This window comes from Pezoporus occidentalis, unplaced genomic scaffold (assembly GCF_034315485.1).
Source record: "Pezoporus occidentalis ecotype Australia unplaced genomic scaffold, CSIRO_AGI_Poc_V1 ctg66, whole genome shotgun sequence".
In the NCBI taxonomy this organism is placed as follows: Eukaryota; Metazoa; Chordata; class Aves; order Psittaciformes; family Psittacidae; genus Pezoporus; species Pezoporus occidentalis.
The window spans coordinates 111098-137339 of record NW_026916009.1 but is presented as its reverse complement, the minus strand read 5'-3'; the positions used below and the strand labels follow the sequence as shown (position 1 = coordinate 137339).

General features: G+C 46.2%; 1 protein-coding gene and 1 long non-coding RNA gene across 4 annotated transcripts in view; one reads left to right on the top strand and one right to left on the bottom strand.

The window, feature by feature from the left end:
- KLF7 (KLF transcription factor 7) overlaps positions 1-18531 on the bottom strand; it is a 64684-nt gene extending 46153 nt beyond the window's left edge. For 2 of the 3 annotated variants that reach the window (XR_009968904.1, XM_062640681.1), the window contains exon 1: positions 18085-18529. Coding sequence is in view for 2 of the 3 variants with exons in the window: in XM_062640681.1 (XP_062496665.1) it covers positions 18085-18186 (102 nt within the window). In the remaining variant the exon portion in view is untranslated. Of the gene's footprint in view, positions 1-18084 lie in introns of all 3 variants that reach the window. The other variant, XM_062640682.1, reaches the window with a different exon arrangement.
- A 1483-nt stretch (positions 18532-20014) lies between these two features.
- Positions 20015-25853, top strand: LOC134175096 (uncharacterized). The gene is made up of 2 exons (XR_009968893.1): positions 20015-21911; positions 22304-25853. It is a non-coding gene; the product is annotated as an uncharacterized LOC134175096 (long non-coding RNA).
- Positions 25854-26242: the final 389 nt, after the last annotated feature.

Here is a 26242-nt window from a genome sequence, read left to right as displayed (position 1 = left end):
AATCTTTCTAATCCTTCCCTGCTCTGCAGATGTCCCTTGGCTACCCTGCAGTGAGCTTGTGACACCTGTCAAAGAAGCATGATGTCAAATTGCCCCTGCAAGCCCCTAAATGCCCCTAGGCATTTCAGTCCTTCTGTCAAGACTGCTAATGCGTCCCTTCCCCACCACAAGTAATGATGCATTCCTGGAAGCAAAAACTGCATTAAAAGTCTTCTTTACATGCGAGCTAAGAGCTTTCTTTGCCTCATGCCATTTTTACTCATAAATATAATATCAAGGTGATCGTGTTCTTCTCAGACTACTCAGAGTGTTCTGTAAGTAAAACCTGCAATTGGCAATTTATCAGATGGAAAAATAAAAGCCACATTTGGTTTCTCGCTACACTTAAAAATGACCACGTGCAGCCTCTGAAGCACACCAATCTTTTTAACAAGGTCATGAATATCTGCCAGGGGGTGGGGGGGAACAAAACCACCCTGCACATGTTTTTCCTTCTACTCTGCTTTCTTACCAGCTTTGCTCACTTTCTAAGCAAAAAGGAAGCCTCTCCTGTTCTCATCACGCTGTGTTTATTCAAATTCCAGCAGCCAGTGGCCGCTCCTCCAGGCACTCTCCAAGGGCAAACAACTGGATCTCGCTGCAACACATATCTGAACGTGAGACACATCCAGCTCTGAGTTGGAGTGAGAGCAGAAACGATAGAGGCAGTGGATGCTGGGACACCATGAAATCTTTTGAAAGCACTGCTCCTGCAGGCTTAGACAAAAAGCACAAAATACCCTTCGCCTAATGAAAGGACTGCAAAATGCACTTCAGAAGGCACAGCCTTAGGAGTCAGAGTAAATCCTCCCTGATGTCCCTGGTGACAAAGCAGCCCAATTTGATCAATACAGCAGCATTATTAACACTGTGCTACCTTACACAAGGATAGTCACATGTTCTTGCCTTTGCTGAGCATGGGGGGAAGGGGTGCAAACTCCTACGGCAACTCACAGGGGAAATGTCTCTCTCAAAATCATTAAGATTGCACAAAGAATCTCTTGCCCATTTCCATGCAAGCTGCCTTTTTGGGGGAGAGCTCTGCTTCATTAGTATTAATCAAGCTCATGTGGAATCCCAGAAACAGTGTGTGCTTTATGGTTTTCTCAACAAGAAATTTTGGTTTTAATGACTTTAGGATCCCTACTTTGAGGCTTTTTTTTTATGCAGCCATGTTTGCTATGGGGGCTGGGTACAGACACATAAACGTAAGTGGTTAATAACAGAAGGTAGGACTTTATGATTAGCAAATTTTGTAGAATGATTATGAGGATTAGGGTTAAGTGCATTTGGATTCAAGCAGAAGTAATGGTAGTAAAAGTGTATATATCTCTGCTGCTCCTGAGGCCCAGCCCGAGTCATTGCCTTTCCGAGTTTGCTGCTTGACATACGATGTTACAAACAATCCTGGTAAGTAACTTGGGAATCAGCAGAAGAGCGGAAGGGGAAGAAAAGCAAGTGCTAGCTCATTACGTGCTATGGCCAGCAAATCCCAGAATTCTGTAAAAACTAGATCCTGTGCGTGCCTCGTGACGAGTCTGAAGGTTAGAGAGGTACCACCCCTATGCCAGGTGACTAAGTGTGGGAGAAAACAGCAGAGCAGCAAAAGCCTGCTGCTTTAGCCACTGATGGCACAGGAGGAAGGACTGACTGCAATAATAAACACGAGACTAGCAAATGGCCTTTAAAAACAGGAGAAAGACCTTCTTATTCACAAAGAGAGGTGGGCCATCCATTGCTGGAAAGAAAAACCACCACATAAATGCTGCATTGGCACAAGCCATCTTTCTCTAGCACTCAGCTCAGATAACACATCAAAATCAGGGAAAATGACAGACTCGCTCCACCTCCACAGGGAAGAAATCCTAACAAAAATCACCTTTGCCACCTCTCCACCAAAACCCACCGAGACTATCTGCAGCCCCTGCAGAGAGGGAGGTAAAATTCTAAGTTTGAGCATATCAGGCCACCTCCATGCTGTGCATGGTAAGCATGTGTCACCAGGGAAGTGTGGTGCTTCTCCAGAGCTGCTGGCACAAAGTCCTCTCAGAAAGGGGTGCCCATAAAAGTGTCTAGACAGACTAAAATTAAAAAGAACAAATTATATGACACTGCCCACTGTCTGCAAACCAGGGCCAGATTCTCAGGGGGAGGAGTAAATCACTAACACCATGATCATAGCTAGTGGAGTCATCCTAATTGACACTAAGCAAGGATCTGGCCCAGAAAAATATTCCTGTCAAGTCTGCAGTCAAAAATTCCTCCGCTAGACCACATTCCACCAGTTAAACTGCCAGGGAAGACAACTGCAGAAAGAATTTAATTAAAATGGAGATCAGGGAGTTGGTATCCTTTTCAAGCTCTGCTCTTGACTTCCTCTTCAACAACTGAGCGCTTGGGGGTCCCAGCTTCCCAGCCTGTAAAATGGGCACTCTGAAGCTTCCCTGCTCTCTAAGGGCAATGGCTGTGAAGCATCTTACCTGTTCAAAGCCCCACCATCAAATCAAACAGTCATCTGAATACTCTAAACCTCTGGGTCTTGGATGAAAGGATATGTATTTTTCTCTGCTGAAACAGCTCTGACATTGCTTTTGGAAAATCGAGCTTCAAAAAAGCAACTTGCAAATTTTTCTTCCAAGACTGTAGGTGTCAGATCCTCTGACTTACTGGGATACAGCTGAGGATTTCTGCTGCTCCACACTTCACAAACTTGCTGCCACAGTCCCTGGTACTGAAATAGAGGTAGGCACAGAGAGTACTGCTTTCCCACCATTTCCTCATTCATATTTTATTTCTGAACTTGAACTTTTGTACTGATTAAAATCTGGATGGACAGTGAATTTTCTGCATACCCCTCTATTTCCAGTAAGTCATTAGCTAGAGGAATACACTCAGGAGGCAGACCACTGCAGTCACACCATCAAGTCGTAACAATGGTGCCACGTGGTGCCTCACTGTAGCAGGTCCTTTCTTTGTTTTCACTCCTTAATTTCTGTTCAAACATTTGGGTTTTTTACATGCTGGTCTGCAGGACCATTAGCAACAGCACGTGGTTATGGACCCGTTTCTTTACAGTCCTCACATTACACACACACAAAACTGCTCATGGATGCCCACAGCTTAAGAGCTCCTGAATAAAGGGAAGAAAAACAGCAGTTCCTCTGAGAAGTTCTCATGGAGGCAGAACCATGCAAAAACCAGCAGAATCCTGCTGCCCACAGCCAGCTGTGCACCTCACTGCTGTTTAGCAAGGCCCCACTGTTTTGTTATAACCCCAGCAGACCCTGCGTGGCACGAGCAGATTTCCTCCTGCACAAGAATGAAAGGGAATCACCATCTTCTCAAACACGGGAACATATTTATTTGCCATGTGAGCAGCACAGATTGACCCAAATGAACAGAGACAGTTAAAAACAGAATAGAAGACAATCACAGCAGGAAGGTGGGGAGACCACCAATCAAACCAAAGAGCGCCTTGCAGCCCAGAACAGCTAACACTTCCCAGCTCAGGCAGGCTCTTTCGCCTTTCACTAGCAGCTTTGGCAAATCCTTCTTTAAGGCTGTGGGACCAAGGCGTCAGGGAGCCACCTTGCTCAAGGCCACCACAGCCATCCACCCCAGTGGTTGGTGGCGGGGGGGGGGGGGACACCTCCTGAGGGATGGTAGTGGGACCCCACCTCTGACCCCATAGCATTTTGGGCAGGCCTGCTTCCTACCCATGTTTGAGCAGTTCCCTTTGCTGAAGAGAAGGGCAGAGGTGCGCGGGGCAGGCCCCAAAATTCAAGGAGACTTTACCCCTTAACAGTGATCCTGGTTAAACATTCTTCTCACATCCATCAACCACAAAATCAGTGGCTTTCAACTAACCAACTAACTAACCAACCAACCAGCATATAAATACTGTTTCCTGAACAAAGGGCATCAACTCACAGCAGTCCTGCTCTTCCCAATACTAATACCACTACCTTTCAACCCCACAGTTGTGTTTTTAGGCTCTTCAAAATGCAGAGATCTTCCACCACTTGCTGTCAATAGCCAGCACTTAGAATCAGCTACCATTAAGTCAAGTCATCAGCACCGATTTGACTTCATCCCATTTAAAGTCTGATCTGTTTCATTAAACGAACAAACAAAAATTTGGCATCAAACTTTTTGTTTCTGTTTACTCTGATGGATAGCAGCCCTCACCATAAAAACATGTTTAATAGAAACAAATCAGAAAACTAAGGAAACTGATTAAAAGCTTTCATTGTGAAGAAAAGCAGGGAAAAAGGCTTAAGTAGGAAATGCTAAATTTTTTTGTGATGCCAGCAGAGAGAAGCAGTATGTGAAGAAAACCATGCAGGGGCAGGAAATCAATCCTTGAGACTGAATTTGGAAAAACAGAAATTAATGCATTTAGGGAAGTAAACAGCAACACAACATGCACACTCAATACAAGGCAGAGATCCAGTAAAGCTGAAAAAGAGACCTAGAACAGATAAAACCAATATAGCTTTGAGGACACATTCTTAGCATCTGATATACAGGAAAATTGGAAGGAACACAGAGATGGAACGTATGAAAAAACTGAAAGAGACATGCACATTTATTACTATTTATCACATCTATTCGTCCATCAGTGTTGTCATCTTCAGTCAATGAGCAGGGGTCTCATTTCACATTTAGATAAAAATACTTGGAAGAGTTCATATAGATAAAGATGGGGAAAAGTGTCAGACTGTGCAGCTATGAACAGGGTGAACCCAAACAAAGCAAAGGACTTGCTCATGGAGAAGAGAGAAAATATAGGAGGGGGAGGAATTAGGTAGGAGAGAGAAGAGCCTGTTAGATACATGGTTAAGCGGTGGACCTGGAAGTCCTGGGATAAGGGTTAGACTTTATGATCTTAAAGGTCTTTTCCAACCCAGTTGATTCTATGATTGAACATTCCTCGAGAGAACAGTCTGTTAGATATTCCTCCCCTAAATTAGGTTTTAACACGAGCTTCCAAGAAAAGCCATGCCTCACACTAGGTGGATTTCAAGTAAGACTGGAAAGCACCAGTGAGGCACCTGGGCAGAAGAATTTAATGATTTAACAGTGCTAATTTCCTGCTTATTTGTTTCTGGACCAGATCTGCTTATATAAATGGTTTATTGTTGCTGGATGAAGGCAGTGACCCAATACGCCTTTTCACCACGTGTACCCTGCTCCTGAACCTCATCTGCCTTCAAAACTAGCCAGTAAGACCACCTTGCTGAAAACAAGTCTTCCCTGAACCTTCTCTAACCTCAGAAGCCAACCTGCAGTCAGAATGTGGCCCCACACACTCAACATGACATGATATGACATGACACGACACGACACGACACGGACTTGGCTTTGAGGAAGCTGCCACCTCCACAAAGCTGGTATCTCCTCTGAGATCCATTTCTAACCTGACATACAGTACATGTGTGACGGATTCTCAAAATGATATGTGTCTGGCTGCCCATATGTGCACATGCAGGGACCTTTCAGGATTCACACTTACACTACAGCTTTTTGACATCATTAGAGCAAAAAGGTCTCAAAGAGGACTTACTTACAGAAGGGGATTTTAAGATCAAAAGGGCCATTCTGATAATTTAGTCTGACCCCTGGACAACACAGCCCACTGAATTACACAAAGGGCTCCTTTAGACACTCATTTACACCCACTTTCGGGTTGTTTTTTACTGATGGATATGAATGCCTGAAGGTAAATCAGAATGGGATTCTTCCTTCTTCCCATGCACTAAGACTTTTCAGAAACCTCTCTCATCTGTCTTCATTTCACAGATGGGTATTACTATCCCAGAGGAAGCAATGGCCACACCAGACATCATCCCACCTTGCAGTGCTGGGGAGAGCACATTTAGCACTTAGAAACATCTTCGCATTCTCTCCTACCCCCAGATTTTCTTCATTTGAAAACCCAACGAAAACAAATCATGCTACATCTTTGTTTTATAAGGGCAGCTCAGGACCTCCCACTCTTTCATGGAAAGAAAATGTCTTTCCGGTACAGTTTCCATTATTTATTAGCTGAAGGTGGGGGAGAAATGTTATTTATATGATGCCTAAGGCCACGCTCACTATAAAACAGAAATAAGCCAATATAGCTGGAGCACAACTTAGTGGCCTATTGTGCAACATTTTAAAAAATGGACTCTGTCATTATGGCACTTGAGAATATCCCCTCCCCCCAACACCAGTGGAAATCCATTTATGAGAGCCATAGAGCAGCAATACTGTTTTAATCAAGCCATTAAAATGGGTGTGCTGTTTTCTGCCCACATCCTGATATTTATTCCACATCCTGGCAAGATCTGGGATTTGTATAGACCATTCTCCCGCAAGGTGTCAAGTGACTGTGTGGACACTGGGCCAGTGTAAATCCACATACTGCTACTGTGACTCTGGCAGATCTGCATCAGTTTGCATCAGCCCAGAATCTGACTCACTGACTGATCCAAAATCCCCAACGCAGTGTGGGTACTATTCTTCCTATTTACAAAGACAAAAAACATTAATAACTGAACATCAAGGTTTCACTGACCTTTACCACTTAAAGCAATGGAAAGGAGACAGAAATTCCCATAGTGGGAGACAATCCCACCACAGTGACCAGAGATAAAGCTTGCTCATACAAAACACTGATTGAATTACAAGGCCTTGCATCTGGTATAGCTCTCACTGCATGAACATAACCCGTATGAGACAGTCCCAGTGAGGGGGAGTCTTCCACCTAAGGCATGCACTCAGTGTCCAACTCAACAAGCACTCAAGACTGGGAAGATGAGTACTCAGCATTTTCTACAAGTCACATGTGCTGGGGGTATTTGGGAGTAAGAAATCACCCATGCCTTGCTTCCCTTGCTTCCCCCTCAAATGTCTGCTTCAAAGACATGTAATACGTATTTCTCATGTCAGGAAAATAAATCCCAATGCAGCCTTCGTAGGGCTCTGTTCACCTACTGATAATTCTTCTCAGCCCTGGGGAACTGTTCTGGGAAGTCACTCATGTACCAAGTCCTACACACCAGAAAGTAACTCTGCACTGGCATTCTTCTGTCCCTCCTCAAACAACTGGGGCTTATTCATGTTTTAAACAAAGCTCAGAAAGCCAAAGACAAGCTAGGCACTCTCAGTAAAGAGTTTTGGGTAGACCAAATCTCCTTTGCCAGCATCCAAAAATGATTAATAAAGGAGTCACCCTCAGAAAAAACAAAATTGCCTTGAGTGAGCAGGAATCAGGTGCTGCCTGAAGAGAGATGATGAGCTTGGCGGCAAACTCAGAGGTACAGCGTGGTGCTATGAGACCAGGTTGTCCTGGAGGCACACAGCTAAGCCGAGCAAAGCCCCCCCATTACCTTCCTTAACCCCTAAGTCACCCCAGCTCCTGAGGCACTTGAATTGAAGCAAACTGCATTGAAGCAAACATCATCACCCAGGGAATCACTGGAGACAGAGACTGCAGCCTACGTCTCAAAGGTTTCATCCTGTAATCAATGGAAGAAAGAGCAAAGCACCTCTTGACCTTAACTGTACAACCAAACACCAAAGACCCATTCCCTCTAGGAAACAAGTCACAGATAAAATGAGGGAGGCCCTTCCATTTTCAAATGCTGTGCACAACAATCTTTCTTTTCATTTAAAAAACACAGAAGAGCTAAGAAATATTCCGATAAGAGAAGTCTAAACTGTTTTTCTGTGGTAGACAGCAGGAAACTACCCCAAGTGACATTCACTTACGCTGAAATTCCCAAGCCTGCAAGAGAAGCTCCTTATAAGCTCTTTCACTGGGTCACATCAGCATTTAACAGCAGTCTGCCTCTTCTTCCAAGATACTGGAGACCTCCAAAACTCTAAATGCTTCTTTCCTCTGGCCTGATCAGACAGAAACACCCTTTACTCTGTTTGCCTACAACCCCTACTGCTCTTTCACGTTTCTTAAAGCCCCAGCTCTCGGAGGCTTCTGATTACATCAGAATCACTTTTCTCAGCATCAAAACCAAGCTCCTGGTTTCCTCAATTGCGCAGGAAAGCCTACAATATGACTTTACACTATCCTGAAAGATCAGAAACAAAAAACAACTAGAAGGAACATGTCCCTTGCTAAGAACCTGATTGATGCAGCAACCTTCAGATGTTCACAACCACTCTGAGGTGTTGGCATGGCTTATGAACAGCTGGGGAAGGGCTGCAACACCACCAGAGTGAACTGGCACAGCAGCATCAGATGGAGACAGAAAAAAGCTATTTTGTCCAAACTTGCTGTCTTCTCAAATCAGTCAGTCCAGTGTCCTTTGCTTGTCCTTTATTATTTTAAAATGCAATCTAAAAATAAAAGCAAGAGACACCAAAGTTCATCCCCATCTAATCTAGTCACTAATGAGGGAGATTTCTTTTCACTGGCACTGATTTTCCATTAAGCAGCAAACGCAGCCTCTCCACTGTCCACGTGTCGGAAACAAAGCCATTTCTGGCCTGATGCTTTCCATATGAAACACCAGCTCCCATCTTCCTTCTTCCCTCTCCCTTCTTCCTTTCCATACTTTATTACTCACATGGCAGCTGTAGTAGTTTGCTGATGAGCGGAATGTTTTCTTCAGAGCAGCATAAATTTTCCAGGCTGACAGGAGAGGCCAAAAGAGAGAAAAGAAAAAAAACAACCCCAAACCAGGATTATTTTGGATTTTTCACCAGGTAGAAGGAGGCAGTAGGGTCTGCAGGGCTGGCACCCTTCAAACCACTATGCAACCACAGGAAAAGAACAAAGCCCATAAGGCACTCACCCCACCCTGCCCCCAGGGATGTGGGGCACCTCAGAGGCAGTGATAAGCCAGAAGTGCCAAGAGAGGGTGAGCGCATGAGTGCACTGACTCCTCACACAGAAACCAGCAGATCATCTTGCCAGCAGCCGCTGATCAGAGGAGAGAGGAGTAACCTGCAATTGTGAGAAGCCAAGGAAAACATGGGATTGCACCGCTCTTGATGCATCTCAGGCATCAACATGCCCTGCCAGACCCTTGCCCAGAGGAAGAGCAGGCACTCACATTAGAGACCAGAAGTATCCACATATTGCTTACAGCATCACACAAAGTGGCAGCTGCAGTTCTCAAAAGAAGCCAAAGAGTCACAGGGCGCAGAGAGTCTGGATACCTTTTACTAACCATATTGATAGTTGCTGGGGAAAAAATAATTGTGTTTTAGGGGTACAAGTGCTGTCCATCATTTTAGCCACGGAGGGCTAAAATGGACAGCAAAAAAGCCAAAACAAGCCTCTCACAAGGAAAACAGTGACAGTCCCTCAGGAAAACTAGAAAGTACAACTGGCTGAAACATTTCTACCGAACATTCTCAAAAAAAAAACCCCATTTTTGTCTAATGTAAAGTGTTTTATTGGAATATATTGCTTTTGGAGCCACCATGTCATCACTGAAATTTCACACAGCCAAGATGTAATTTGGAACGGCAGACCTGAATCAAGCAAAGCAGCAACTAAAATCTGGGTCTCTAACATCACACCTAAGCACTGTGATGTGGCTAATGTCCATTTTGGGTGTAAAAAAGCAAGCAGACAAGGGCACCTCTCACCCCTTCCACTCTTCCACCCACTGAATATTTTTCACCATGGCCTTTGCTTGCTGGAACCATTGTTTTCCACCCAGCCATGGTGGAGAATAAAGGCAGGAGATTAAAGGCAGTCCCCCACTTCATCCCCACCAGCACAAAGCAGTTCAGCACAATGCTGATTCCCCTCCAGGGCTGGAGTGAAGACAAGTCAGCAGAAATTGCAAATGTTTACAAGCCCAAGAACTTTCCTTATGCTTGAAAGTGAACTTTGCCTACTCGAGAGTCAGGATTAAAACCAAATGCCTAATGGCATAGTAGCCTATTAGTAGTGAAAGCATTTTTTAAATCTAATTTACTTGTCATACCACATGCATTTTTCCTCCCCACTCAGTCCAAACAAAACGTTTTCACTTTGATTTCCAGTTACTTCAGTTGCATGGGAAGAATGCTGCAGCATGAGAGCTGCAAAGGCAGCAGGTGTTCAAAAAACACCAACCCTGTTTGCCGGGCTTTTTTAATTATATAGATGGAGATACTTCCATTGATTGCAGTTTCTGTTAGAACATGCTGGTTTACAAAGGTCCATCATGGTCAAATGTCAAACCTGTGTCAGCATCCCTTTAAAACTGACCTTGGGAGGCTGCAGATTTAAGGGCAGGATTTGTAAATCAGGACACTAATTGGAATGTCTCAGAAGAGCTTCTCACAAGCCAGCGTCCTTCTCCTTTGCATCCTTCCCCATCAATCACACTGTCATCCAAGCTTGCCTCTGTCACTGTCTACTTCTCTGTCCCTTGCAGAGTAGGAGCTGCTGACCCCCATACATGGTTTAAACCCCAGCTTTCCACTTGGGTCCAAAATGCTCGGAAATAATCAAGAGGATTAGGACATGTGAGACATGGTCTATAAGCGCCATGTTCAAAACCATTATGACATTTAAGTAAGTATGCACACTGGACCTTCAGCAAGCATTAATAGGCAGTCTGTGTGTGAATGACTCATACTCTTCAGCATATATTGTAAAGTATACCACATGCATCTTAATAGTTCTCTAAACAATAACACACTTAATACACAGTTAGTTGCACTGAGTGGAAATGCTCTGGATAGGAAAGGATCCTTCACATGGAAGAACACGGAGTGGATGGGTGCCTGTTTAAAGGATTTAAGAGCATCAGAGCAGCTTAATATATCAGAGCTGATATAGCAAAAATTTTAAACAAAAAAAAAAAACAACAAACACACACATGCCTCCTACACCCAACTCCAAGACTTATTAAAAACCTAGAGAAGGGATCAAATGAGTGCTATTGGACAGTTTGACTCAGAGACAACCCATCCGCCTGCGAAGGGGGATTTAAGCTTACATTTGAGATCCTCATTTCCATTTTTCAGCGAGGCAGAGCCGCACCCGCTGAGGGCTCCCTCACAGGAGCTGTCCTGCGCTTTCAGCTCCTGCAGCCTGGCACGGCAGGAGTTGAGCCGCAGCTCCCAAGGGGCTGGCTGCAACCCCTCCTATCCCAGCCGCGCTGCCGGTGCGCCACACACCCGTAATATGAATCCTGGCAGCAGCCCTATGAGAACGGAAGAGCTGCCAACTCATCTTGTAACCGAAGAAGTTGGGTGTCCTGATTAAATCCAAGATGTCTAACTACCTTTGAGCATAAAGGCTGAAACAATTTCTTCCAAGAAGGGACATGAAACATGAACCCTGCTCTCACAGACAGCTTAACAACCTGAACAGCAAGGCAACCTTCCTCACCAGCTGCTGCCAGAGCAGGAATGCCAAATACAGTCTGGGGAATGCAGCGTTACGTGAGCTTTTCCTGATGTACACACCCATCTGTACCTCCAGCTCTCAAAATGCCACAATAGTGGCATTTTACTTATGCTGCCGGAATCAAATAAGTGATGGAAATCACAGGGGTTTTTGAGAATAAAAGACAGTAAGACAAATCTTCAGTGGCTCAGAAGCAAGGAAAGGAAAAAGAACATCAAATTAAAAAATAATTTGTGACTTCAAAGACAATCTCAGTGCCTTGGGAACCAGTCACATGATTTTTTAACTCAAAGTAATAATGCTGGGAAGGAGACACAGCCAACAGAGCACCAAACTCAGACACTCAAAACACGTGCAGCACCCATCAAGACTGAAGCCCACGGGAGAAACTAGGACGGTCTCACATACAACAGCACCAAACTGGGGAATATACCTGCGTAACATCTGTACTCCAAACCTGTTCTCTACCCAGGAAGATTTGGGAGGAAGGGAGGCTCCTTCCCTAACAGGTTTTTTTTGTTTGTCACAGAACCAGCTGAACCCTGCAGTTCAAATGAATCCAGATTTGTTGGGACCAAGGCAGAAGCACCCATAGTACAAAGAGGACCTGCAGGGAGAAATTCAGCAATTTGGGTGGGTGACTCCTGCAACTTGAGCCTGAAAGATGCCACCAAAATGGCATTCTCAACTCCTCCGTGTGGCTGGGAGTTTGGAAGTGGTGGGGGCATTGTGGATAAATACATAAAAGAATGGGCATGAGGCACTTGAGAGTCCAGGGGAACAGAAAGGGAAGTAAGAGGGACTCAGCACCGTTCTTGAAAACACTTTTATTAACTCTCCAGAATTCCAATTTACCATCCAAGAGGAAAACTGGCACCAATTACAATACCTGTGAATAACTTTTGAGTGTGGTGACCAAAAGCCTACAATTTTTCTTCCCCTCTGTGGAAGGTGACAAACTTGGTAGGAGATGGTGTACTATTACCCCATTGCTTAACGTACTGAACAGCAACGCTGCTCAGCCAGTGAGCAAAATCCCTTTATTTTATAAAGACAATTGCAAACAAGGTTATTTATATGCAGCTATAGAGTCAAACAGAAGCAGCTTCTTTCTCACTTCCCTGTATTTCCCAGCACAGAATGCAGAAGCAACATACTGATTTTTCTCAGTGGACAGTCATTGCACAAGGCCTCAAAAGAGGCAATATCCAGAAGATACCATTTGCTTCCACCCTGGAGAGCCTGAGTTTGAAATTACTGCCTGGAACTGAAGACCTTCTTACATTTCCACATGGCACTATCATATTACAGACTAGCTATGTATCGTGATTTTTACATAGCCACTCTAACCTATGCATTGCCTATTCAATAGGACATATATAAACACATAGGGGAGGGGAGATTTAATCATCCCAAACATATAAAACATTTTCTGGTTGAGTACCCACATTATGAATGTGCATTGCTTGAAGATATGTACCCCATTGCAAAATTACTTGATGCAAGCCATAATCAGCTATTTTAAGACCTGTAATGTGGACTGTGGGGCTCTACACTTTTCATAATGCCAAGAAATAATCACTTGTAACAACAGATTCTGTAATTAAGGAATCATGAAACAATAGAGACAGCAGTTTCAAGTTTGTTTTTCCATCCTTTCTCCATCTCATTTTGTACAGTGATAGGAGTATGCTTTCAGCACAGGGAGCAAGCAGAGATCCTGCAGGTATAAATGGACACTGCACTACACATGTGGCTGTTCTTGGAAGTCAACCATTTCTGCAAGTTATTCTCAAGAGGCGTGATGTACTATAAGCACTTAAGAAATGTGTTACACTGTGACTGGAACCAAGATGAAACAGCGAGATTAAAAGAGATGGTTTAGTTTATGTAGTGGCCAACTATGCCATTAAACTAGAACAATGGGGATGATGGGAAGGCAGGAATGTCCTCCAGTGTGATTTATTCCTTTCCAGTAGCAGTGGAAATTTTTCCTATAGGCCTGAAAATGACCCTGTCTGCCAACAAGAAGTCAGCATTAAGATGTAAGAGTTCTGCTAGATTAGTCACCTCAGGATACTCTGCTCTCACAAGGCACAGGGATCTCAAAGCCCTTTGCCAGAATGGGTCAAAAGCCCTGCAAAGACCATGCCTTAGCATTGTGTTTGCTGAACCATCATTTTTTGGTCACTTCAGAAAGAGGGAAACTGAGGCTTGAAGTATTGATTAAACATATGTAAAGAAGGCTCTATGTCAGAGTCAAGAGTGAAACAAAGGCTTCCTTGATCCTAAGCTTTACAGGAAATGTGCATCTTCCTTGGAAGGGTAATTGTTTACTGCAGCTGAGAGCAGCTGGGTCAGCCAAGGCAAGAGGAAATGTTACTGGGCAATGGTTATCAGGCAAACAATATAATGCCATTTCCACTTCTGCCAGCCAATGTGACCTGTTCTGCCCGATGTCACACATGGGAAAGGCTGGTCCCTTGAGAAGCAGCCAGGGTTTGGCACCTAAGCCCGGCTGATTTTATGCACATGCATCAGCTACACTCATGGTGACCCTGTGCATCTACCTGCTCTTTTGTGCTCCTGTGCTCTCACATTATGGGAATTGCCATGCTAGAGGCTGCCCTATTGCCCCACAGAATATGAAGAGAGGCTCAAAATGTCTCCCGATAAGACCTTTTCTCCACACAAGGACAGTGAGTCCACAGTCCTCCAAGAGGCCTATGAAGTAGTAATAGGGATGGTTTGAAAGGAAGCAACATAGCCAGCTACAAAAGATGCCTTCTGCACACTGATCTTTTAATTACCCCCCAGACAACATTGTGAAATCCAAGCAAGAAGAACAGAATGAAGCCCCATGTCCATCCCTTCCCAATTGTCAGACCTACTCCCCGTTCTTTACAGCCTGGCACACTGAGAGTGGAACCATGTGCAGCTGCACAGGCTACGCTCCTCACAGTCGCCTCCCTCAAAAACAGCCTCCTACCCACTTCCTTCCTCTGCAGAGTAACAAGGCGCTCTTCAGCCTCATGCTGTCTCTCCCAGCAGTCTGGTTCCAATATCGGGGATTCCACATCAGACAGCTAACCCCGAGCAACAGCATATGTGGCGAGAGATCCTCCTGCTGCACCACAGCAGACACGAAGGTGCTGAAATCTCCCCTTACCCTGGTCCTAATATGCAGTCAGCTCAAAGGGATAGAGAGCAACAAGGACTGTTCAGTCAGAGCCAGCATGAAGCACCAGGCAGAAACAGACAGATCCTGAGATACCAACCTGCTGACGTACAGCAAACGCCTCATTTTCCAATGCACGGAGCCCACCTCTTCCTTTAATCTCCCTCAGTGCTGTGGCAGCTCAGCACTGCTGGAAAAGCTAAGCAAAGACTAAACAAAGTTCTCTGTCCCTGATGAAGCTGTGCTACAAATTACTCATTACATCCTGACCTTCCCACTCCAAGATAAAATCCTCCTGACCTCAAAAGTGTTTCGCTCGAAGGAGTACACCTAAGGCTGACAGTGAAGTTAAGCTTTTGCTGCCTGAAAACCAAGTCCTCCCATCCCAACATGGGTTTTAAAATAAGGTGAACTACATCATGGATTTAATTCCAGCTTTCACTTCAAGTATTTTCACTTTCACAATGTAAACTATGTCCAGGGTGCAGTAAGGGGGGGGGATTGTTTGTGTTTTTTCCTCCTAAAAAAGAAACCTACACAAGAGATGACAATCTCTTCCTACACAAAGTCTGTTTGTTTTGTTCATATTGCTGGGTTGCTCTCATTCAACTGCAATGACAGTTGTCAAAAGTAGAGATACCAAACTTGCTCACATTTCTCTTGCAGTGGGAAGGAAACAAGACAGAGATCAGCTGACTGCATGCAAGCATTTAGCAACCTGCCTGTGCTGTCACTGCCCTCCGTGAGCGATGGGTGTTTCACAATCAGAAATATGAGCAACTGCCTCAGCTGTGTAGTGCTCAGCCAGCAGCTACAAAAGTGTGGTCCAGACTTAGGAGAAAAGGTAGACAAGACTATAATCACTTTCACCCCAAGGCACACTCTGATTTTCAGTGGGGCAAGTGCATCTTTTATGGCGTCACAGTAGATGCCATTTCTACGAGCAGGAACCGGCACAGACTAACCTCTCCACATCAAGCACTAGGAGCTGATAATCACAAAGAAACTGGAGCTTACAATGTGACAAGGAAGCCTGCTCCTGACCCACACAAATCCTTCCCCCTTTTTAAGAGACTGAAGTAATCTTCCAGGGTGCTGCCTTGCTGCTCGGAGAAGCACTGCTCTGGAGCCTCTGTGGAGCTTGGGCATGCTTCATGGGAGCAGAAGCAAGACCCATTCAAGTGTTTTCACTCAATATTAAAGCTGCCACTTCCCAATTCTCATGCTTCCCGCAGGGATCAGTCACTGCCCTGTCGGCTTTTTTCCCCAGGGTCTTAATTGCAGCCTGACAGTTTAAAGGGATACCTTTAGAAATACACACACATCCCTTCTCCCAAAGTTGCTACGGTTTGCCTAAAATAAATAAATCCCCAAGACATGGCTACATTTGCAAGTGATTCAGAAGAATGAAATTGGGGTCTCTGTGTCAGTGGGTCTGCCAAGTGTGAATGACAGCATGCTCTGTACAGCCAGCTTCAGCTGCTCCCACCACCAATACATGGGGTTTGCTACCCCTTGTTGCAAGGAGAGTCCAGGCAGCAACAGGGGAATAAAAACGAACTGTAAATACAGGATGTATTATGAAACATCAGGCACTGGTTGCAGGATTTGAGGGGAAATGAGGGAAAAATGTAATAAATTATTTTCAACTTCTCTTTTCAAACATATGTGAAGAATCAGCGGGGTTTAAGCAGGAAAGTGTGAGTTTAAATTTCACAATAGTAACAGTGGGCTTGGGTAGGTACATTTTATTGTATAAAACAAACTGCTGCTCTTCCACACATAAAAGAAGGCAGCAGGAGACAGAGTATCATACACAGTACTGCCTAAAGCATGCTGGCTATGTCAACAGATTATCTCGCTTTGGACTGTCTGGACTGTTACTAATATGCAACTGAATATGCAACCAATCCAACAACAACAATGCTATGAAATGATTTTTTTAAATGAAATTATATTAACCTTTTTTCTTTAATTATCATGTTACAAATATAAAAGGAAAGCAGATGTGACCATCATGGATGTGCAAGCTGAGTATTAATAACAAAAAGCATCCCCTCCCCCTTGGAGGATAAAGCAAAGTTGGATCAGTCCTTTTGCAAATTAAATCCTGAAAGTGTTCGCACTGTAGCTGTCAAGAACCCTCTGGTGTGTTTGCATATACACACACAAAGCTGAAGCCAAAACAATTTTAATAGGGTAAACCTTTAGAGATCCAGCCCTACTCCAGCTGGATGACAATGCTACATCCGAGTGTACCCCTGCAGCCCTACTGTCCACATTTCTCCACACACACACTTTTGAGGAAAAATTAAATGAACATCCCAAGCTATCACCTACTGGAGCCCAACACACAGTACCCTCACACTAGCCAAGACTAAAGTGAATGCTGGTAAGACGAAACCCAGTGGCTCGTTATTCTTATACCTCCAGTGTCATGGGTCCGTGCGCTGCATTAGGACCACATGTCATCCCAACCACACTCCACTCTTCCTACTCACCACAGGATATTTTTTTTTCTTGTAAAGAGACAGTAGTTTCCAGGATTTCACCTGGTTTATCACCTCTACCAGAAAATCACATTAAGAAACAGGATTCACAACATCCTGCCATAATAAGGAATCCTGCCTTTCCTTTTCCCTGAGAATCCTAGCTGGTAATTATTCATAGATCTATGCATTTGGGCTCACAGTCCATTTTATACAACTCTTTTCCTTGTAACCTACTCTTCTGCTTGGTCTTATTTATTCACACCACAAATCATCATTTTAATGCATGTATAATACTTGATTTCCATCTTTATCCCAAATCTGCCTGCATATGAACCCTACAGTGCTTCAGAACACATTGCTTTACTGGAACCAGCCTAAGGCGTCATTGTTTTAAGATACAGCAAGAAGTGTGTGCTTCTCTGCACCTTCTAAACCAAGAAAGAATAAAAAAGAATGAAAAATAAGCCACCTCCCTAGTTACACAATTTAGGCTAAAAGCTTTCGCTAGTGCTTTCACACACCTGCCCACCCTCCACCTCTGATTCAAGCTATGATTTTTATTGACATATACTAATTACCTGAAAATAAGAATGATCTATTCCTTTTCCACCAGCTGCCAGATGACAGCACTGGCTGGAAGTGAACAGCCTTGTTTAAAAGAACAAAACCAACAACAACAAAAAGCTCAAGCTCAAAAATAAAATGAAAACACCCTAAAAACAAAAGCCTAAAGAATGCCACCGGATCTCAGGTGCTGCCGGGTGTGCTCGGAACGAACTGAAGGCAGACAGATACGAATGGACTGCTCAGTTTGTCATGGCAAAAATAATACAGAGAATTAGAGGTCTACCCACGCAGAAAAAAAAAAACCAAAAAGAACCACCAAAAAAAAAAACCAACCAAAAAAACACCCAACCCTGAATCAAAGAACAAAAATAAAGTCATAAATGCAGCCCCAATGCATCGACTGCCTGCGCTTAAGAGATTTACAGGAGTTAATTTAAATGATTCACCTGCTGCCAGTTTTCCTCCAAGGATGGCAAAGCTGAGAAGTAGCCGGTGTCGTGGACAAGCTGGAGTTCCTGGAATATACTATAACTAGCCAAGACATCCATGCTGCTGCTTGAGCAAGACCCTCTCTTTCTGCTTTTGTGTGTGTTTGTTTGCTGGGGTAGGGGGGTTGTTTTTGATCATAAAAAAAAAAAAAAGGAGAAAGAAAATCAACCAATGATAGATCCAGCGTCCCTTTGGCTTTGTTTTGTTTCAGTCACACTTTAAAAAAAAAGAGAGAGAGGAGAGAGAATCAGCGCGGAGGGACGGCGACGGCCGGGGGCCGGGCCGAGGAGGACGAGCGGCGCCGGCACGCACCGAGCACCCCGCGGCCGCCGCACCGGGGCACGTCCCCGCCGCCGCGCACCGCGGCCATGCGCGATGGCGACCGCCCTCCCTGCCCCCTCCCCTCTTTATTTTCGGGAGATCACTTTCCCCCTCCCCGTTCTCCTCTCACCCTCCCTCGGCAAGCCCGGCCCGGCCCGGCCCAGCCCCCCCCCGCCGCCGCTGCCGCCGCTCCCTCACGGCCGCCTCACGGCCGCCCCGCCCCCCCCCCTTGCGTCGCGCAGCCGCGCGACCCACTCAGGCAGCGCGTGACCATGTAGGGTAAACGGCGGGGCGGGAGAGGCGGGCCAGCAGCGCTCCTGAAGTCGCTCTCGACCAATGGCGCCCCCGCTCGGGGAGCTGGGGGCGGTGCCGGGTCTCGCCGGTGGCTACGCTGATTGGTCGGCAGCGCGGCTCCCGCCTCCTCTCCGCGGCCCGCGAGGCGGTGCGCGGAGAGCTATTTTTAGGGCGCTATATAAGGGGGCGGCGGTGCGGGCGGCAGCGGTAAAGCGTGGTGTGGTGAGGGGAGGCGCGGAGCTTTCGTGCGCCGGCTCGGCCGCGGCTGCCGGGTGCGACAGGAAAGCTCTGCTAAACCGGTGCTAAACCGCGGCTCTTGGGAGCCGGTGAAAGCCGGCACGGGCGCTTGGTGCCTTCCGAGCAGCCCGCAGTGTGTGAGGCCGTGTACCTGTCACCAGCCACTAGCGCTCGAGTCCTCGGGGACAGACCTAGGAAGGATCTGGGCTTTTTCTAATCGCAGTTGTCTGGAAAAAAGACAAGTGGGTGGCAGAGGGAAGCAGATTGGAAATATACCCTGTGCAGGAGCTGCCAGTGTAAGGAGCATGTGGTCGGTGCCTGTATGGGGGGACAACACTAACCCAGCTTCTAAGGCAAAGTCAGCAGTGTTAGTGCAGCCAGGCTATCTCCAGAAATGCTTGTGTGCTTATTAAGGCATCTATTACAGCATTTAACCAGGCTTAGCTGTGTTCTGAGCCCTCTTCTGAGTGTTTGGGTTGGCTAATGAGCTGTTTGACCTTAAATGGTTAGCGTGGTGCAGAGCTTCCCCAAAATCGTGCTGGCCCTGGGCATGGTTGTGTTTCTGCTTTTGGAAAGATTGCAGAACCGAGTGCGCTCATTTAAAGATGATGTGGGGAGTGTCCAGTAATGGAAGAAATATGTTCTTTTTGTTGCGCTCGAATGTGGAGTGCACTGTAGTCCCACCAGTTGTTTCGCCAGGGTCCTATCTAGTCACGAGGTTGCTGGATGAGCATCCCCCGGTGCCATTATATGGTGGACTGTGAGCAGTGTGAGTTTGGGTTATCGGGGCAAGCAGATGCTGCCAGGGGTTGTTAAAACTTCCTGGGTTTAGGGCAGTTGCATGAGACTCTTAAGTGACCAAGGTATCTCTACTTGCTATTGTCTTCCTCTTGCAGCCAGATGTGAGTGCCTCAGCTGGTGTAAATTGGTGCAATGCCACTAGTACATGCACATCCCATGTGTCCCCACTCAGATTGATGTGAAAGTATGAGGCAGCAAAACTCATCAGAGCTAATTGGTTCATGGTAGGTTTCCTTTCCTTGTGATGAGGACAAATTGCCTTTTCCAAGACTGAGCCTTTGTTAACGATTTTGAAAACCATGTTTGAAGCAAGCTGCTTTTCTGAAGAAAGCCTGAATAATGGTTGCACCAACCCTACATTCTTGTAGGTGTTGGCAAGCAACACTGCTGTAACTTTGGAATAAAGCAGAGTAACCACCACGCTGTAGTCTGGGGAGTCAAAACTGAGAGAGAAAAATGAAGTGTTGCTGAAGGAGCTGCAGTAATCAGGAGAGACTGGACATGAGCAGCTTTCTCAAATAAATGGTCTCAGCTCTGCAGAAACACTTTCTGGTTGAGTCTTGTGTTGCAGAAGCAGTGGGATGGCTTATGGGAACTGTGGCTCAGGCTTTGACCCTGAAACTGCACGTCTGGATGGTCCAGGGTCATTTTACTTGGAGATGGCTGTATCCTGTGAGCTGCTTGTGAAAACATGTTTCCCAGCCGCCTCCTAGGGAGATGTGGGTTGCCTCAGACAAGACCCTCTCCAGCATCTTTAGCTTAGCAGAAAAGCTCGGTGTGAGGCTGGATGTGAATAATAAACTGCTCTTTCTCATAAATATACCCATAAATGTGTAAATGTATGTGTTAGTGGGAAGATGAGGGAAGGTTAGCGCAGTGAGCACTGCTGGAGAGGTCTTACAGACTGTTGTTACCAATTCCAGGCATGCCTCAGTCTGGCAAAGTGACACTTCCTGTGCGCCTTGGGAAGGGAAAACTTTGAGACAGAAGAGGACAGTGCTGGACTAAGGTGGTAAGACCTGGAAAGAAGCAGCACTTGGGTATCTTAACACAGCTCCTGTACTGAGAGGGCTACGTTAAAAATACCTGTTTCAGAAAAAGCTTTCAGTAAGCATTTATTCTTAAGAGCTTGTCAGATCAAGGCCATATGCATATGCAGAGGCTTTTTCTGATCTAGGCAAGGAAATAGAGGACAAGAACAGGTTTATGGTGTGAGCTACTTAAACATACATTTTTGTCCTCAAGCTCTAATTCCTGTGGCCGGAAAACATTTTGTTGTTATACTTCTGGTCTTGTTTAGCATAACTACTGTTTCAATATGTAGAAAGTTTAGTGCTCCAATGTCCAAGCTCCCTTCTAACACTGGCATGTGAGGAGACCTAACCTGTGCAAGTTGTGGATTGCTCATGCTTTGGGTTATTGCAAAGCTTGGTTTATACAGGCAGCCCAGGAGTCCCCACTGCCTTGATAGTCACCTCTGCTTGCTGCTGAGTTGCTCTCATTTGAATCAGTTAAAATCTTTCTACTTGTCTGTCTTAGCCTGAACTTTCTGCTGAACACATATCCTGTAGGAACAGGCACTTTTCCACCCTCAGGGTGAAGGTGGTTCTCAGTTATGGAGCTCAGCTGCTTTGCACCAGTGAAGTGCCCAGAATGCGCCCAGGTTGTGCTATAACTGGTGGCCAGATCCGATGAGCAGATGCTGCTCTGCCTGCCCTGGCTGGCTTCAGGAGGAATTGTGTCTGAGGGCAGGATTTTGGCTGTGAGCCTTGAGGTGAAGAGCTGGGCTACAGATCTGGCCGCTTGCCTGAGTGGTTTCCAGGCAGACATTGCATTTTTATTGTCTTGGATATTCTGCTTTGGAGGTCAGTTGAGAAAGCAGAATGGGGCTGTCACTTGGCAGAGCAGAAAGGTGCAGGCAAAATTGAATGTGGTGATATGCTGTGTATAATGCTGTCAGGGCAGCACCTGAGGTAGCATCTACCTGTGCTAACCCAGAGGTAACAGCAGGCTGTTTCTGCCAAGCTCTCTTTTGTTTCCCAGGCTGTACTGACCTTACTCTTGGCAGATGGCCACTTTCCCTGCTCCAGCCCAACCACGCCACCCGTCACGGAGAGCAACGCAATCAGGCGTGGAGGAGGAGCGATGCCTCCCCACTGCTACACAGCTGGGCTCAAGGGCACAGAGGACTACACAACAACTCAGGCAAAGGGTGCAGGCTGGACCTGCAGGGAGTGAGGATGTGTATTTCAGCCATAGCACAGCTCTGTACCATAATGGGTAAAGAGAATAGCCTGGGCAGGGAGAGGACTTTTTTAGGCCAGACCCAAACTTTATACATGGTGAAATGCTGGGAAGATGCAGGGAGGTGGAATGGCTGGTTGTGCAATAGCACAGATGGGTCTTGGCACCTGGGAAAAGGGAAGGGGGTGTATCTTTGGCATCAAGGGGCAGTGGGAGAGCTAACCACTAGTTAAAGAAAGTGAAAGAAAACATTTCCTTGTTCCTTCTGCTCTTCTAGAGAAAGAGGAAAGGTGACTTCACTTTTCTGGGAAAAGCTTGAATTTCTCATTGCCTGCCACAAGACCTCTGGCAACGACCTTATCTACCCTCTCCAAGTTGAGAGCACAGAATCACCCCCTGCACTTGGCTGGGTCGCTACAAGCCACTGCTGTGCACAGAATGGCAATTTTGGTTGCTGTGGTTGCTTTCCCTTGAGATATTTCCATCCCTACTGCCTCCAGGAGCAATGGTGAGGCATGTATAATGGGGAATTGACAGAGGCTGATTTACAGGGAACTTTGGGGTGTCTGATTTGTGCTTCATTGCTCTGGTTTGGGCAGTGACAAGGTGCCATAAAACCATCAGGTAGTATATCAGTGTACACTTTAAAGATTTCACTGGGTACACCTCCTTTAGTACCAATGAAACAGCTACACTGAGATCTCTTGTACACAGCTCTTGATGAAGTTTCCAACCCCATGGTATTCTTTGTAGTTGACAGAAGTGCTAAAGCACTTTTTCCTGCAGGGGCAGGTTGGCCTAGGTATCCAGGCTACCAGTTTCTTCTACCCTCACGTCTGCATGTTATGCTGTCAGCTGCACCTCTTCCTCTCCCCAGCTCAGACGGAGAGTTATTACAGCTTTTCTGCGTTCACAGCCTGTGACAGGGGTGTTCAGAGCTGTTGGTTCTTCCTTTGGAGTCACTCCTGGAAGGAAGAGGCTGTGCCTGCAGGTTGGGAGGGTTGAAGTTATCACTGATTGTAAAGCCTTAGAAAGAGCAAAGGGGAGGAAGAGCACTGAGAAGCCTGCTGGAGTGTGCTTGGCTCTTCAGCTGCGCCCTTTCCAGGAGTGGATGCAGAAAGCTATTGCCAGGGGAACGGTGGTGGTGGTTTATGACCAGGCAGCATAGTACCGCTGGAAGAGGCTGCCAGAGGCACAGCAGGGGAGCTGAAAAGCCACCCTGCTGTTCAGAGTTGCCACTTCCTGATACCAGAATGTATCTGTGCATCTGTGTCCATATCTGATGAGAACTAAAATCCCAACAAACATCAAGCAGCCAGAAGGGAGACAATTTCCTTTCCCCTTGTGAAGCATCTCTGCAAGCCCCAGACAGTCCAGCTGCATCCCTCCCAACTTCTTGCCTCCTCCTCAGACCTCATTTTCCTGGGGAAAGGCCTCTACTGTTGGCCCCATGGCTTTCTCCTATCCCTGCACAGCAGCATTTCAGTGATCTGGAGGGTAGTCCAGTATTTCATGCTTCCTTCTGGCAGGTGCAGCCCAGAAACAACATCCCAAGGGCACAGGGGATGGAGGTGGTTTCCTGTCTCCATGCTGAGGAGCACCATGGCTCTATCTTGCAGCCGTCACCCACACCAGTGCTTGGCTTTGCCTGGATGGGACACTGTGAAACAGGATGATTCTCTGTGCTGGGCATCTGTGGGTGAAGGTGCCTCCTGGCTCCAGCGAGCCATAAGCTGCTCCACGGATCTGCAGCGATGGATAGGGACACCAGAGGCTGTGTCACAGCAGCTTCCTTGTGCCTCCCCTCCTTCCCAAACACAGGCACCATTTGACTTCCCTTCCCTTTCAGATCAGTGCCCTGCAGACATTGCAGTGGGTTAAATTGCAGGGCAGCTAAAGAGCATGCTTCAGGATTAGAGATGAATGGGTTGAACCATAATCATAGCGTACAGTATCCAGAGTCTCGGTGGACATTGCAAGTTGATCACTGGCCAGATGCAGAAGCTGTTTGGTGAGAAAGCAGTATGTGCCATCCTGAAGCAGAATATTACCCAGTGGAGTTCTCTGGGCTGAGACAAAAATCAAAGCCCAGTGCACCAAGGGGATGTTAGAAATCAGTGCTGAATGGGCCTGATCCAGATCTGGCCTGGAGGCTTTTGACACCCCCATACTGAAAAGACAGTGAGCACACTCAGCATGTAAAAGGATTGAGTTTCCGCTTTGAAAGGGGAAGGAGTCTTCATCTGCTGTGGTTTGTTCACATGCTCTAGGGTTTTTGTATTTCTTGTAACCATTTTTGCCTTATGGCTGTGGCTGTTCACATAAGGATTGGCCTCTCTCTCCTGGTTTTCAAAGTCAGAATGCAAAGCAGTGCTGTCAGGAGAGCACTGCAGTGACTCTCAGAGCAGTATGGTGAGGGGTGAAAGCTTCCAGAGGCAGACAGGTATAACCTCAGTGTTACTAGTGGGAAACATGATTTCCTTTGGGTCCCACTGACAGCTCTGAACCCATCTGGATCTTACCGCTCCCTCTGCTGTCTTTGGAGTCCTCACTTCTGCCTGAAATGATCTGTATGTTTCTGAACCTCTTAGCAAGGGCAGTTATCATTGCTATTCTGTTGAGTGTTCAGCTTCTGGTATAAACAGTCTCTGATCATATTAGTAGGCTCTCAGGTACTTCTATATTACAAATAATAAATAATAATGAGCTGCAAGGAAAGACCTCTGAGTTTTGGGCTCAGGCTGGACATGGCTTCCACATGAGGTGTCCACTTTATAGCTCTTTCTGGGCTGCTGTTACTAGCAGTGCCGCAATGCTGCTGGGGAGAGGCCTGAGAAGAGGGTCCAGCAGCCTTTGGAGATGCTGTCAGCAGACAGGAGGAATACACATTTGTGTGCTGTGTCTCTGGGTTGGTGACCTTTTAATGACTGAGTTAGATCACACTAAGGTAATTTGTAGGAAACCTTAAAATAAAATAGGAGAATATTGGCATGGTTCAGCAGATGGTAACGAGGGACTGGTTTGTGTTATTACACACATTACTCTGGACAATGTGTTGGTTTGTCTTTAGCCAGCAAGGGCCCCTTTAAGAAGAGCTGGCATTGCAGCACAGGTGACACACACAGTGAGGGGGGCTTTGCTGTGCACAGCTCTTCTGCAGCACCACAGCAAGCACCAGTGGCACTTGGTCCCTGGGGGAAGGAGAGGGCTCTCCAGAAAGCAGGGGTTAGAGCAGTCTCGTTGGGTTATCTTCACAGACTTTTCACAGATGAAGGAAATGCAAGGCATTGAAAGCAAAGCCTGTCTTCTGCTGGAAGCTGCAGGACTCTTACTTTCACATCCTCTTGGGGATCCTCTTAGTCCTGTGCCTTACAAGAAGCTGCTGAAGACGTGGCTCTCACAGTCAAGTGCAAATGTGTGAATAAGGAAATGCTGGAGTGCAGGCAAGCAAGCTGGAGGCTCAGAGCCTAGCAGAGTGGGTCATGCTGGGCGCATGTGAATGTCCTGGCTATGCTGCTGCTCACTTGATGGACAGCTTTTCATGTTCCCCAAGAGGTGTGTGAAGAATAAAATACCTGGCTTGGCAAAAGCACGCACATACCCCACAGCAGTGGCCAGGCATCCTACAAAGAGACTGGAGCCAAACTCAACCCCAGCCAAGAGTCCCTGCTGTGATTTATCAGTCAGGCTCTGCTGGTGTGACACAGGGACATCACCTGGGTATTGCAGCATTTTCCCCTCTAAAGAACATCTCTTTGCAGACTGTTGTTGTACAAAAAGAAAAATGAAAGATGGAAATGGCTTTTCCTTGGGGAAAAAAAAAAAGAAAGCGTTGCTCACAGCCAGGCTCTTCAGGGGGCTTAGCCCTTTCCTGCTTGGCAACTGTGGACAGCTGAGAGGAAAATGGATGTTATTAAAGAGGGACAGTCTGTCTTTGGGCCTCTCTCCCACCACAATCTTTGTTCCTTGGGTTTTATTCCCTTGAGGGTCTACGTGGCTCTGTCTATAGCATGAACAACACTCAGCAGAGCATCTCATACCCATCTGACCTGTGTTGCACACTGCATCACTGAGTGATAGATACCTGGCTGCTAGTACAAAAACAGTAGCACCAAGAATGCTCCATTAGTCCTGGGGTGTTGGTTAGACAACGCTTAGCCCAAAGTCGCAAAGCAAGTCAGAACCCAAAATAAAACCCATATTCTCTCAAAGTGCAGA